General features: G+C 44.1%; 2 protein-coding genes across 2 annotated transcripts; one reads left to right on the top strand and one right to left on the bottom strand.

The window, feature by feature from the left end:
• LOC8081253 (transcription factor MYB3R-4) lies at window positions 3,340-6,049 on the bottom strand. The gene is made up of 3 exons (XM_002463690.2): window positions 5,178-6,049; window positions 4,921-5,047; window positions 3,340-4,330 (listed from the first exon to the last, which is right to left on the bottom strand). The coding sequence occupies exons 1-3, from the start codon at window positions 5,582-5,584 to the stop codon at window positions 3,539-3,541; spliced, it is 1,326 nt and encodes a 441-aa protein (XP_002463735.2). The 5' UTR covers window positions 5,585-6,049; the 3' UTR covers window positions 3,340-3,538.
• On the top strand, window positions 7,350-12,464 carry LOC8061164 (E3 ubiquitin protein ligase DRIP2). The gene is made up of 7 exons (XM_021454423.1): window positions 7,350-7,817; window positions 9,213-9,312; window positions 9,989-10,202; window positions 10,723-11,063; window positions 11,154-11,204; window positions 11,298-11,370; window positions 11,899-12,464. Exons 1-7 carry the CDS (start codon window positions 7,625-7,627, stop codon window positions 12,091-12,093), a joined length of 1,167 nt encoding a protein of 388 aa, XP_021310098.1. The 5' UTR covers window positions 7,350-7,624; the 3' UTR covers window positions 12,094-12,464.

Raw genomic sequence — 14,575 nt, 5'->3', positions numbered from 1 at the left:
TCGTACGCCAACCCATTGCATAGCGCACCGGCAGCGGAAGGAGTAGCGGACCAGACCAGACATGCTTTCGATCGCTGCCCGGCCGGTTGGTGCCTCTGTCCCCTCTTGACAAGGAACCAACACGCGCGTGCACGCATCCATCCATCCCCCGGCTGTCCCTGTCCTCCCCCCACTCGTGTCGTCGTTGCCGTGCCATCCATGCAAATAATCAATCCTCCGCCGATCCCGCTGTGCGTGGCCACGCACCGCACAGCGATCTGGTGGCCATAATGGGTCGGTCGGTTGCCAGTAGGTGCGCCGCCGCCGTAGCACACCGCAGCGAATGGTCGAACTCGCTGTCAGCCTGTCACGCCCGCACGCACGGCGCACTGCACACGCCCCGGCTAGTCGCCGTCGTCTCGCGGGCGGCCCGCGACGACGACCTGCGTTGCTTGCATTGCATTGTGGCGACGTTTTTGATCTATTAATTGTTCGTTCCTTCGGTCGGTGGGGGTGTGTGTGTGGGTGGGTCTCTCTCGATCGGCAGGCAGCAGGCAGGCATGTGCAGCGGCAGCCGGCAGTGTGCATGAGAGGGATATATAGGTGCTTGCAATGCATATGCTGCTGTGCGTGCGACCTGTCCGTCGCGGGCGCCAGAGCGCCACGGTCGATCGCGAGAGGATCGGAAGGTGGCCGGGGTTCCCTACCGGCACGGCATTGTGATTGTGTGTGCAGAGATGATTAATTGTGCCGATATGATCCATCTATCGAGTTGCTAGCTGCAGCTGCGTGCTCGCCGGATCGGCCGGGCCGCGGGTATAATGCGTTGGGCAACTTGCGATCGATAAATGCACAGGACAGTTCGTGCAACTTGTAGAAGGTTCGTTCGTTACGCGCGCGTCCAGTCGATCGTCGTCTCCATCGTCTGCTGGCGACCTGGCGTCCATCGCGAGGTGATGTGCCTATGCCAGCAAGTTTCTATTCATTCTTCAGCTTGAAGATTCTCCAAGAGAAGCTCCCACCTGGACCACCAAGTGGGGCGTTTTCATGCTGTCACATGACAAGAATGATTTTGTTGAAGATATATCATGGTTTATTTGGAGGTAACATCAATAACTTATGAACCTGGATCTGCCTCTAGGTCACATTGTTGGTTAATATAAATTTTTGTACGAGTAAAATACACTGATGGTCTTTGAACTTAGGAAGATGTCTTATCTGGTTCTTCAATTTCTATTTGGGTCTTCAATTTCTATTTTTGATTTGAGTCCCCCAACTTGTCTTTGTATCCCATAGGTGGTCTAAATGGAAGCTCGCCTAATTCGTTCGTTGTATCCTATGTGACATATTGATTCAATATAGATGTGAGGCTGTCATGTTAGTTCTCTCTCTCTCTCTCTCTCTCTCTCTCTCTCTCTCTCTCTCTCTCTCCACTCCTTCACCCCCCGTCGCGCCGCCAAGGGCCATAGGGAGGGTTTCCATCGAGAAGAGGAGAGGATATGGAGCGTGAGGCTCGTGCGGTTGAGGCATACCTTAATTAATTACTTATATTTGAGAAACTTTTGTGTCTATTTTAGACTATCTATTGCACGAGAGTGCAACGAAGATAGTTAGCTTCATTAATTTTCTTTAATAATGGCGTGAGCAATAAAGTATATATAATCGAACTTTGGACAGCTTATGTACAATGGCGTCTTTATTATTAACAGCACGTGTACGTAATAAAAGAAACATGATATTTCTAGGTTTACTTTTGTATACTGACTGGTAGATAGTTTATCGATATGTTGAGAGCACTTTAATTTTATTTTCGGTGATTAATAATAACATTATAATTTGTAGGCATTTGAGAAGAATACCATGCATGGTGTGCGGTGAATGAAGTTGTAGTCGTGTCGTGTGGCAACATGCATCCATATGATGCATGTACGTCCATCGGTATGGAGGCAGGCAGTCCCAGACTCCCAGGCCAGGCCCCATCTCCAGGCGGCTTGACAGATCTGGGCCCGGGGTCGGTCGGTCGGGGCCCCGATCGACCCGATCCGGTCGCCCGCCCAGGCAGGCAAGGAGCAGCGCACACGCTCGTAACGTAATTGGCGAAGCCCCCCACCCGGCCCCGGTCCATGCTGCACGGGCACGGCCGCGCGGAGAGACCCCGATCACTCAATGCATGCAAAAAATAAAAGCAACCACCAGTACCAGCACCGCCAGGTCAATATGGGCGGCACACGAAGGCAAAGCTGGGCCGTGCGTGCATGTGCCCGTGTGCGTGTCCTCTGCGTGCCTATACACGCATGCACCATGCACCTGCCCCTCTTTACTCGGCTGCCGGCGGCTTTGCCCCCCGGCCATGCCAACCGGCAACCACCCCACGGGACGAGCTCACGAGCGCGTACACGTACACGTACACGCCTTGGTCGGCCACCACCGCCACCGCGCGTACGTGCCACCGGATGGGCTCCTGCCGCCTCCGCCCTCGCGCGACCGACCCGGCGTGGGCGTGCCGTGCGCCCCGGGTCCCGGGCCCTCCGGGTCCCGGCCGGTCCAAGCGTACGTACAACGCGCGCGTTTCCGGCCCCGATCGATCTCCACCGCCCCAGCGACAGCGCGATCGAGCACGCACACATGCGCGGTCGCGCGCACAGCCCACCATCGCATGCAACACCACATCGATCTCACGCGTACCCAAAAGCGCCACCGATGCGGATGGCGCCTTCGCACGTCTTCGTCCTGTGGGCCGTGCCCGTGCGCGCGCCGTGTCGTGTCTTGGCATCTCGGTCGCGAGCGCGAGGCTTCTCGCCTTCTTCCGGGGCCCCTCCGGGTGCCGTTGCAGCGATCGTTGCTTGCCCAGACATGCCGTGCTCTGCTTTCTGCGCCGCCGCCGCGACCATTCCTCACAACACGGGAAACGAAACGAAACGATTTGCGGATTTGGCGTCCACCAGCTGAGGGCCGCCTGGGCCGGCAGCTGGTGCTGGGCTAGACCACCGCACCGTCGGAGTACCTTGAATCCTTGATGGGCAGGGAAGCTTGCCCAGGTTGGCTATCAGCCTGCGTATCCTAATCCCAACTCTTGATTCTGAAAATTGCATCCGTGGATATATGCTTCAGCCAATGATCCTGAGCAAGGACACCCAAAAGCACAACTTGTAACTAGTGTTCACGCAGTATCAGCGCATAGGCATTTCGTGATACGCATAATGATTTCCACGACCGCGATTAGGAAACATCAGCTTGGACTCCGATCCTCACCTTTGTTCTGGATCATATAGAGCTACAAAGACAGCTAACCAAAAACACTTGATACTCCTACAACGAGAACATAGTTAAGCACGCTGCAAATACAACATATACACACACACACACACACATGCGAGCCAAGTATATATGCTTCACTTGAAGCTTTATTTATTTACTGAATGTCGAGATCCCCACCAGGAAGGACGTACAAATCCAAAAGGCCGTGCATCAGTTCTATATGGATACCTTATACTGTATATGCTTACATCTTTAGGTCGTGCGATTATCTATATATATGACTACTTGAGTTATTATCTAGCTAGTGGTTTTCTGCCTCGCCACAGTTCTGTGTGGCTGCCACCATCTCGATCAGGTCCATCTCCTCCTTCACATGCACAGTTTCGACATGAGCTGGTCCAGCAGGATCAGCATCACACCCGAGGAGGCCGCCGTCGTCGCCATCCCACATCATCATCATCATCATCTCCATGTCTATCTCAGGATCCACCTTGATCGCAGCATGCTCAATATAGTTGAAGATGTAGTTCATGTCGATGTCGTCGTCCATGGCGTACACTTGGAAGGCATCTGCGTCCTCGTTCGTGTCGAACAGGCCGTCACACATTTCAACTGAAAACTCGTCACAGATAGGGGCAAGAAGATCTTCGCAGGACTGAGACTCGCTGCAGTTGTTGTACTCATGGATACTGGGAAGAAGAAGAATGCCTTGGGAATCCGGTATGTTGGACGACATGCTGATGTGTTCCACTTCCAGCGTTATTTCATCAGTCTTTGCTGACTTTGCTCCGGGAGCTTCAAGTGAGGACGGTGACAGTGTAGGTTCAGGAAGAGGTGCAGCAGCGGTCTTGTTGCTTGGGCCAGCAATACCCAGGCCTTTGATGTAGTTCTGCAGAAGAGTGCCTGATTTGGGCCCCTTGGAGCTACGGCTCCGCCTCCGTGCAAACTGCCTTCGCTTTGTTGCGTTCCAGTGGTTTTTTATGGAGTTCTCTGTCCTGCCGGGTAGTCGCTTAGCTATCTCTGCCCATTTGTTGCCCACTTCCTTGTGTGCTTGTATCAGAACCATGTCTTCCTCGTCACTCCAAATGTCTTTCTGCATGCATTTGAGGTTCCATAAATAAAAGAAGGTTAATGGATGAATGAATTGTTTTGTTTTTGGGGCTGATGTTGATACTGATGTTGATTCATTGTGAGAGAAAAATATTATTTTATGGCTGGCTAAGTTAATCTCTATCCCAGTCTCCTCCCATGCATCTATTACACAACAGAAATTTACTAAGGCTGACTAGTAACTCCTAGAATTTACTGCGCCCATATATAATGCATGTTTGACCTATGACCGTTCTAATATTACTAAATGTACTAAGATAAAAAATTCAGAGAATCGGCCAAACAAAATAAAGAAATGTCCAGCACTGCAGTACGACTTCATAAAGTTTGACCAACAATTATTCAAAATATATGCATGCTTTGTAGATAAAATTTGTATTTAGCTAGATTCACACCCTAAACACCTTTTAAATACAGATTGATTTTGTAGCAACTGATGATATATTGTAAGATGGTCAAAGTACACTTCTAAAGACTTCTCCAAATTCTAATAATATTGGTTGTGTCATCAACATTGAACCGAAAGATGTGCTCAGAACGAAAAACATTGAACTGATTCAGGAAGAAGTTTACCTTGATGTTCGGCCTCAAATGGTTGTGCCATCTTTCTCTGCATTGCTTTCCCACTCTTCCTGGTAGCAGTTGTGCTATGTAAGACCATTTCCTCAGTCCAAATTGTTCCACTAATTTTACCAGCTTCCTGTCAAATTTTCCAAGCATGAACTCATTGATAGATGAGAGAGAACAAGTCATGAATTACAGTAAACAGTAGATAACTTTTACTTTTAGGAGGAATAAGGAAGAAATTATTGATAGATTTTAACTTTTACCTATCTTCCGCTGGAGTCCACTGCCCTTTCACAACCACAACATTGGCTTTCTTCAAAGAGGTCTTCTTTCTTGGCAGAAACCTGCCATTCATCCCATATGCTTTATATGATCCAAGTCCACCGTCCATGAGATGAGAAACCTCAGTTTTGGGAGTCAGTAGAGGCAGTTGAGATCCAACTCTTTGACCGACCGATGAAGCATGGTCAAACGTAGGCTTCTTGATTTCTCTTTCTACAAAGAACCGGTGTCCAAGGTCGTTGAAGGTTGCAGAAGTACAGTCCCCAATAACCTCAAATGGATGATGATCAACAGGATGGAGCTCATAGCGTCCATTTTGCTGCATGTACGAATCAAATGGCAGGTAACTAGAAATCCCCGTGTGGGGCTGAAAACAACTGAAATCCATGACGATCTCAGAAGCTATGTAAGATGGAGGGAGAGAGATTGAGTAGCAAGTTTGTTATGTGTCTGCATCTTTCTAAAAAGGAGAATAGTACAGGATGCCGCACTAGTATTATATACTATAGAGTCGTGTTTCCTTCAACACAACAACTTAATGAAGCTTAATGTTTTATTACTTATTGCTAGTTAATGACGTTATTTACTATCACTAATTCTTAACGACTTCTTGTATTCCATGGAATTGAGGTAATAAAGTGCCCTTTAATCTCAAACTTGGCACACACACATCTTTGACCTTACTGTTGCACATATTGCTAGTTTGACTGTTTGAGTGCATGCCATCTAATGACACAATGCAATTCAGATGCTACGGAGTGATTGTACAATCCATGAGCTCTGGAATTAAACGAGTCTCCACATACACCAACCTGATCACACCAGAATCACATGAACGAGCAAAACATGGGGCTCAGTAGTTTCTGACGCCGTCGACTCTCTACCTGCAAGAGGACCACTGCGGCCTGCGGGGTGCGGCGAAACTCAGGCGCCCGGGAGTCGGTGTCGCCGGTACGCCGCCTTGTGATGATACGGTGGCAGCATAGAGCTTGTCTTGCCACTGGTTCCTCCGGCAGCGCCCGAGACCCGAGAGGACCGGGCCTCAACTCGTCAAGACGGGCGTTTCCATCGTGGGATGCCCGTGCTCCAGCGTCGCAGAGTGAAGCGGGCCGACGGCGCACGAAAATCCAAGTATACTATGGGCCTCAACCCTGCGTGGATCCATGTATACTATGGGCCTCACTCAACCCTGCGTGGATCCAGGTCCAAGGCCTTCCAAAAAATGCTTTTTTTTTGCTTTGAGCTATTGTAGCATTTTTGTTTTTTAGTACTCCCTCCGTCCGAGTTTATTTGCACGTTTAGAGTTCAAATTTTTTCCAAAATTATTCGATCACGTAGGCTTGAATGTACAGCGGTGGCAGGAATCATCAGAGCAGGCAGCAGCTTTAGTACATCACATCCTACAGCAGCACAGCGGCCACGTGTCCAACCAAAAAAAATAAAAAACTAAAAAAAAGAAAACAAAAAGAAAAATCAACGGAGGCTCGCCGGCAAGTTACCCGAGGTCACACAACCATGCTCTAACTAAATTAAAAAAAAGCTGTCGTCTAACGCTTCCGTCCACAGCTATAGGGGTATTTTGGTAATTTCGCATCTGTCTTGGTTACTGTGCCTAATCCTAGAAGGACAAATATTTATAGACGGAGGGAGTAAATATTATCTAATTATAGACTAATTAAGCTTAAAAAATTCATTTCACAATTTACAAGTAAACTGTGTAATTAGTTTTTATTTTTATCTATATTTAATACTTCATGTATGTGCAATAAGATTTAATATGACGGAAAATCTTAAAAAGTTTTTTATTTTGGGATCAACTAATCTTTGGTCCATGAAATTTCTACGAGATTTTCCTCACTCGTCTATAAAACTGAATTTTTATCTCCATGGCTTCTAAAATAATTTATTTTTTCATTTAGACTTTTTGCCTGGCACTACGTGCTGCGAGGAGTAAAGCAAACTTCATTCATAGTTCAAGAAGACAAATCAGAAAACTAATTGTCCGAAAAAAATACATTTTTTATATAATATTTTTGAATATTTAAGGCATACATACCACAAAAGTTTGGAAGAGTAATACTCTACGGTACGTAGAAAGATAAACAGCATGAATTTTTTTTCTCTGGCTCTTTCTGGAAAGTTTTGACCCGGGAGACGGCGTCGCGGCGAGACACTCAAGCGGTCTGGTCGGCTTGAGCGTAACGCCGACACGCCGAGTGGTTCCAGAAACCAAAGCCCAGTAACCGCTACGCGTCGTCACTCTCGCGGTCTCGACTCGTCCGTCCGTCCGTCCCCACCCAAAGCGCACGGCACGGCGCACTGTCGCTGTCGCTGTCGCGGCCGAGGAAATCGAAGCTGCGAGCAACGCGATCGAGCGCGGCGCGGGTGAGAGCCGTGAGGGAGGGCCTCTGCCGATACGGCTGGCGGCATGGAGAGCACCGTGCTCGCCTGCGAGGCGCCAGCCGGCGGCGCCGCCGCGGCGCCCGGAGCGGGAGGAGGGGACGGAGGAGCCGGGGACGTGGTGATGCTGAGGCGGTCGTCCCTCGCGGCGTGCCTCACGTGCCCGCTCTGCGGCCGCCTCTTCCGCGACGCGGCCACCATCACCGAGTGCCTCCACACCTGTGAGTAACTCGCCGCTCCGCCAACCTTTCAGCAACTTGCGTGCATAGGTCTGCTCATGTCCTGTGGCTCGCTCAAAGCTGTTTTTTCCGGGTGCTGCGACGCGAAACGTGGAAGTTGGTCGCGGCTTCCCGTATCCTTCCGCGCTACAGATTTCAATTTTTGCAGTGGTCTGTATGGATTCTGAGGTGATGCGCGAAAGGTGGCATCTTTAGTCGTTCAAGCGTTGAGAATTTCTCAGAAATTACGAGGGTAAAGGTGTGCACTTTTAGCGTGTGAAATTCACGTCATCTGTAAGTTTGTTGCGAGTGGGTACGCTCTAACTTTCCGGGAAGGGAAGGTTTGGTTCACTTGTGGTGGGTGCTGCGTGTGCACGCCTTGATCCATGAGAAAATCCTGTTTTCACCGGGAGCCTTAATGTCCACCTAATTGTCGTTTCAAGCAAAACGAATTACATAGATTGTTTATTGGGGGTATCTGGTGATGTAGGCTTTTATATAACATGGCAAAGGTGGCGTTTGCACGTTGTAGGCCGGAATTTTCTAGATTGGGCTCCTAATGCAGCAAACAGATCACAAACCTTTCACCGTGCTGGGAATAGGTGCATATCACATTGCATGGAAAAGTGTTGCATCATTTTGTTTATTTTATAGTCCCCACCTCAGGTAACGCTTGCTGGAAAAAACATTGACTATTAGGTTGGCTGTTCATTTCATTTCTGTAGTGGTTGGGGAAAGAAAAGAAAACGTAGACATTGCTAATGTCGAGACGCCATTAGTCCACTAGAAAAATAGAAAAGTTGCTCAACCTGTTTCTTCACAGCTTTGGGTGAGTGTTCCCATGTGTTTGTAAAGTTGACTTTACGAAACATGTTCTGTAGTAAGTTAATCTGGTTCATATGTGTGAAATGTATGGTTTTATGCCTCAAGAGTTGCTTATATGGCCAAAAAATGGTGATATTTCATTTATCCTGTTCTGGAGATTCTGCAACGCGCCATCTTGAGAACAAGTATGTTATGCTCTTTGGTCAGGAAACAAAGTCCTTGTTTGTGGCAATGTACTGTAGCACATCATTAGTGGTAGAGCCAGAGAGGGGGAAGGACTTTGTTTTCTTTATCTATGTAAACAATACCTTTTGCCTTAACTGAGGAAGATATGCTAACTAATTGGAAGTCGCTTCCTCAAGCCACACCAAATTGCCACCTTTCCCTTCAGGTTTTGGCTGTGCTAGATGTGTAACCAAGTCAGGCCCGCTGCTCGTAGTACCTAACAGTGCTTGGCATAACAAATGCCCGGACTACTGTGTTTATTTATTCTTAATTAGATTAGTGTCTTCCAACATTTTTTTCTTCATTCCATGATTGCGCCTCTGCCATTAATGTTATAAATACCATCAGTTTGCAGGAAGTGCATATCAGAGGAGTTCATAAATAAGGAAGTGTGTTGCTGCCCTATTTGTAGCATTCATTTGGGCTGTGCTCCATTGGAGAAACTCAGGTTTGTTTTTTTTTCTTGAAATATATTAATATTGTGTGTGGTTGTATACTATTGTATTATCTTGGTCTGTTTCGATGAACCATTTTGAGTTATGGCATCAGCTATGATGCATGTCAGTTGTCAGCTAGTGTGAGTGTGCAACATAGCGGAACATACATGGACCAAATCTTTGAAAATGTTCTCCAACATTCTCTCTAGTATCAAAAGTAAGTTAGCTTTTAGCGATCTACTATAGCAAATGCGCCGTCCTGGCTTTTGACATTCCCCTGCATCAGTACCCTACCATGTTGGATCATCTTGTTTTCACAATGACACCATTGCATTACCATACCGCTGTATTGGTTGCATCATTTAAATTGCTACTGCTCCATGTAACCTCCTCCTGTACAACCTTGGCTATCGGATGGTCTTAACATGATGTATATGTGATGTGCTTCTTACTTGGTTGTCTTAGGAATAATTCCTCTTACCACAATATGTAAATATGCTTTTCTTTGGTAACTTCTGAAATGCCAAGACTGGCCTATTATTCTAAACTCTGATAAAATATTCCCTTGCATTGAAGCAACATGCAACAAGAAAGTTTACTTTTCTGTATGTTAGTTTTTCTTGTGATGTCCAATCTATTTTATAGCTATAGCTTATGGCTCATGTCAACTTATTACTTTCTGTACAGAATTGATCATAGCCTACAGTATGTAAGGTCAAAGGTATTCCCTTTTAAAAAACAAAAGGTTGAGGACCCAGAAGTCACATCGCCAATTACATCACCTATCAAGACGAAAGAACGATCTTTATCTTCGTTGACAAAACATGCTCCCCAAATGTCTATGCAAAAATGCTTGACAAAGAGGAGAACAAAAGCTTCATGCTTACGCAAACTCCCTTTGGTATGTAGCTAAATCCTCACATTTTTTTTAAAAAAAAGTCCCATTATGTGTATATATAGAAGATTGTGTAGTTCACTCTTGCCCTTCTATTTTTCCTTTGTTTTGTTTGCACGGATGTGGTGAGCCTAAGAGTTCCTGTATGTGTTAGGCCTGGGGACATTATGGATGACATATGTTCACTTCCCTAAAAAAAGAACACTTGTTCACTTCCCTCAGAAAAAAGAAGACACGTTCAATCTTCTATTTTATTTCAGACCTTTATAATTTCACATATATATCAATATCATGTTCCATGTTGGTAAGGAAGCATGGAATCTGAATGCGATATATGCATGTGTTGTATGCAATTGCATTATATATTTTGTTGGGGAAGTTCTTTCACATCTGAACTTCCTTTAGTTCCTACAGTGAGAGAAATTTCAGTGCTATTTTATGTTTTAACATTCATTTACTTGATTGAAATTCATTATATATTTTTTTGACTAATTCTTATTTACTGCTCCTTATGCCATTGATGCAGCACTCAACCTTGCGGGGCAGTAGTAATATCACAAAAAAATCTGGGGGATGGAGACCTTTAGGGTGTCACTTTCGAGCAGCTAAAAACAAAAAGTCTCTTCGATCTAAATCAGAAGATGTAAAGACAGCTGAAAAAAAGACTGGTGATCCAGGTGATATAACTCTTGCCAGTCAAGCAAAGACTAAGAAGCAGTTTACAAGACGTGGAAATCTGGAGAAGAGAACTGGAACCAAGAAACTATTGATTTTAAAGGAGAAACAGAAAAATACAAAGCCAAAGGATATTCCTAATAAGAGGAGATTGCAAGCATTATGGTTCTACCTTCTTGCTGCTTTTGACCAGTAAGAAACTAAGCTGCTTGTCTTACAAAGTTCCATTCGTTGTTTTTAAAAGGAACATAAAAAATCATGCTGTTGTGTTGATTGTTGCAGGAAAGGACAGCCTCCTCTACCGCAGATACCATCAAAATTTTTGAGGATCAAGTGAGTTATCTCGTCGCACTTTCTTGCTTGAAACACTTATTGCTTTTTCTGCACTAACTAACTAAGGGTGATTTCGTTACTCTGTTGTCCTAGGGATGTAAATTTGCCTGCTTCCTTCATACAGAAATACCTTGTGCAAAAACTTAATCTTTCAAGTGAAGCTGAGGTTTGTATTTATCTCCTAGTGACAGTTAATACCAATTAGTTGTATCTTGTAAGATCCAGTTCTTTATTTGTTTTTTAATAAGCAAAGCTTAACTTTTCATGATTATCTTTGGATTACCAATGGAAACTGTGACACATTGTTTTCAAATATTACTTCTGTGAAGCTGTTTCACTTTGGAGAGTTTCTTGCTATTATCTTTGTACTGAGCAACATCTACAAAAGCTAATAAACTATACTGCCTAGTGCCCGATGGCTATCCATCATCTTCTGTTCCTTGGCCAACACAGCAAAAACTCTGATAGCTTCCAAAGTGATAACAAGGCAGTCAATTAGTTTGCCTCAAAAAAAAAGGAGTACTGCAGTGAGCAGAATACAGATTCTATGAGTACAGTAGCCCCCCAAAGTTTTGAGCAGCATACAGTTTTTCGCATAGCTTAGTACCATCGGTGGATAATATAGATGTGGCCAATGCAACAGGTGCCATTTTGTTTCTCATTTCGTCTAGTTACAACAGAGGTGTGCTTGCAGGTGGAGATACTCTGCGGCGGCAAACCAGTGAGCCCAGGAATTACCCTGCACGACCTAGCAGATTACTGGATTGACAAACGACCAAAGGGCCGAGTGCGATCATCTGTGGGCACACCTGCGGCTGAATTCGTGCTGAAGGTATTTTATGCCAGGTCAGGAGTGCCCCTTCCTGAAACTGAAAACAACAAAGATTGATGGAGAGCTTCCTTTCGTTTCAGAAGCAGCAGGGCATCGTTTCATTCATAGGAGCCATTGGTTAAGGATATCTTAGCATGTACATAGGTGTTACTATTATATTTCCTTTATTTAGTTCAGTGCATTTTTACTGCTTATTTTCCACTGACAAAGTGTGTACCTAGGCTGTGTAATTATAATTGGATGAGCTGTCGACTTGTTGAGTGAGCTTGTGCTGTAAGCAGGGGACCAGTCGTCCTCTGCATGAGTCTAGGCTGATGTATAGTGGAGTTGGTTGATTGCACTGGAAATTGTCACTGATTCTGGATGTGGCATAACATATTGAGTATTGTTTCAGGGCATTTGGTGTTGAGTTTTGCCATTGTGTTAAAGTCTCGCAAGTGCAGCCCGCTCAACCCAATAGCTGTATCTCTTTTTTTTATATATAAAGGAAGGATTTTATTAATTCACAGTTATTACATCGAGTTGATACATTAAAAGTGAATTCACTTCGGCCTTTTGCCAACACAAAGCCTAAGAGAAAGAAACCTGACACTCTAGTGACAATTAATTCTAAGACTATACTCATGTGCTCGGGAGGAAAACACCATAACTGTTTGCATCAATTGTTGCAATGTCTTCTGCACCAAATTCTGTGCATAAAGCTTTTGGAGGATAATCTATATACACATCCAATGGATTACCGAATAAACCACGAGAATAAACATGTTTTTTTTTTCAAATGCCAAATCATTTCTGCATAACTAAAATGGTTAACAAGTAGCCGCCACTTCCAACAAAATTAAAGGTTTACTCCCAAAAAGGTGAAAAATGCTACAGGGTTGAGAGAGATTTAACGCACCCCAAACTACTCGTGCAAAACGACATTCTAATAAAATATGCTTAATTGTCTCATTCTCATGACAAAAACAACACTTCTCATTGCCTTGCCAGTTATGTTTTATTAAGTTGTCTTTTGTTAAGATAACTCTCCTTCTAAGATACCACATAAAACTTTTTATCTTCAATGAGGTCTTTGTTTTCCATATGATTTTATTTAGATTTAGGACATCTTGGTGGATCAAGGCCAAATAATAGGACTTCACCGAGAATTGGTCCTTTGGGTCTAAGTTACAGCGAAAAACATATTGTTCTTGAGTGAGGCTGATATTAGCAATGCGAGGAAAAAGTTCATTCCAGGCTGTTAATTTAGGTCCAATCAAATCACGTCTCCATGATAAAAGCAATGGCGATGAGCTAAAAACCTCTGCTACAGTTTATCGCTTATGCATGGCGATGTTATATAAGCAAGGACGATGTTCACTTAAAGGTGAGTTTCCAAGCCATTTGTCTACCCAAAATTGCACTTGGAAACCGTCTCTGGTTATAAATGAGCCAAAACGAAGGAAATCTTGTTTCATCTTTATGAGGCATCCCCAGAATGCAAGTCCCCACTTTTCCAATGAACTTGGGATAAAGGCTTTGGGCCTAAGTACTTATTTCTGTTTATCTATTGCCATAGATGTTAGCAACTTAAACAACCATTTGCTTAGAAGCGCAGTATTCTTTGGCTCCAAATCATTAATTCCTACCCCCCCCCCCTTTCCTAAAGGTTGGCATAGTATGCTCCACTTAGCAAGGCAATACTTCCTTCTGTGGTTATCACTTTACTAAAAAAATCTAGATCTAAAATAATCTAGCTTCTTAAGCACCCTTTTTGGTATTGCAAAGAAAGACATCATATACATAGGTAGACTACTCAGAACTTTTGAGTCGAAAATAAAAACTAATTGCACAAAAACTAATATAGACATTCATAAAAAGTTTGAGATTAATTTGATGATGTTTGCTTATATCCGGACACAAGCAAACATCATTAAATTAATCTTAAACTTTTTTTAAGGTCTGTCTTAGTATAAAACAGTTACACAAAAAGTTTTATGATCATAGGATGTATATATTATCCTACAAAAATCATATAACATGTATTTATTAAATAAAAAGAGCTAATTTTTTAGCATCCAAAAAATACTTACTTTCATAGTTTCACATTTTTTATGCATAGAGAACATCATGACAAGGCTACCTAAAAAATTTGATGAATTTACCATGCTCACACAATTCACTATGAAATTCACAGGTTTAACCATAGAAAAGAAAAAGAGAAAACCGCTCAAAGTGGCTCAAAACCGCCCTGTCCTCTCTTCAGGTGCTAAAAGTGACCGGTTTTGATAGTTGAGGGTGAAAAACAGACGGTTTTGTAGTTGAGGGATAAAATTAAACTCGACCAATAGTTGAGGGGCTAAAAGTGGACTTAATCCTATAGATAAAAGAATAACTAATTATATAGTTTGTCTATAATTTGTGAAACGAATCTTTTGAGTCTAGTTATTTCAAAAAAATTTAAACGGAAGTGCTACATTGTTAAAATTTTAAAACCTTTTGAATTTAAACCAGGCCTAAGGCCTTGTTTAGTTTCCTAAAATCCAAAATTTTTTCAAGG

The sequence above is a fragment of the Sorghum bicolor genome, chromosome 1 (assembly GCF_000003195.3).
Source record: "Sorghum bicolor cultivar BTx623 chromosome 1, Sorghum_bicolor_NCBIv3, whole genome shotgun sequence".
Classification (NCBI taxonomy): Eukaryota; Viridiplantae; Streptophyta; class Magnoliopsida; order Poales; family Poaceae; genus Sorghum; species Sorghum bicolor.
The sequence above is the reverse complement of the archived record's forward strand: the minus strand, read 5'-3'. Positions and strand labels throughout refer to the sequence as shown.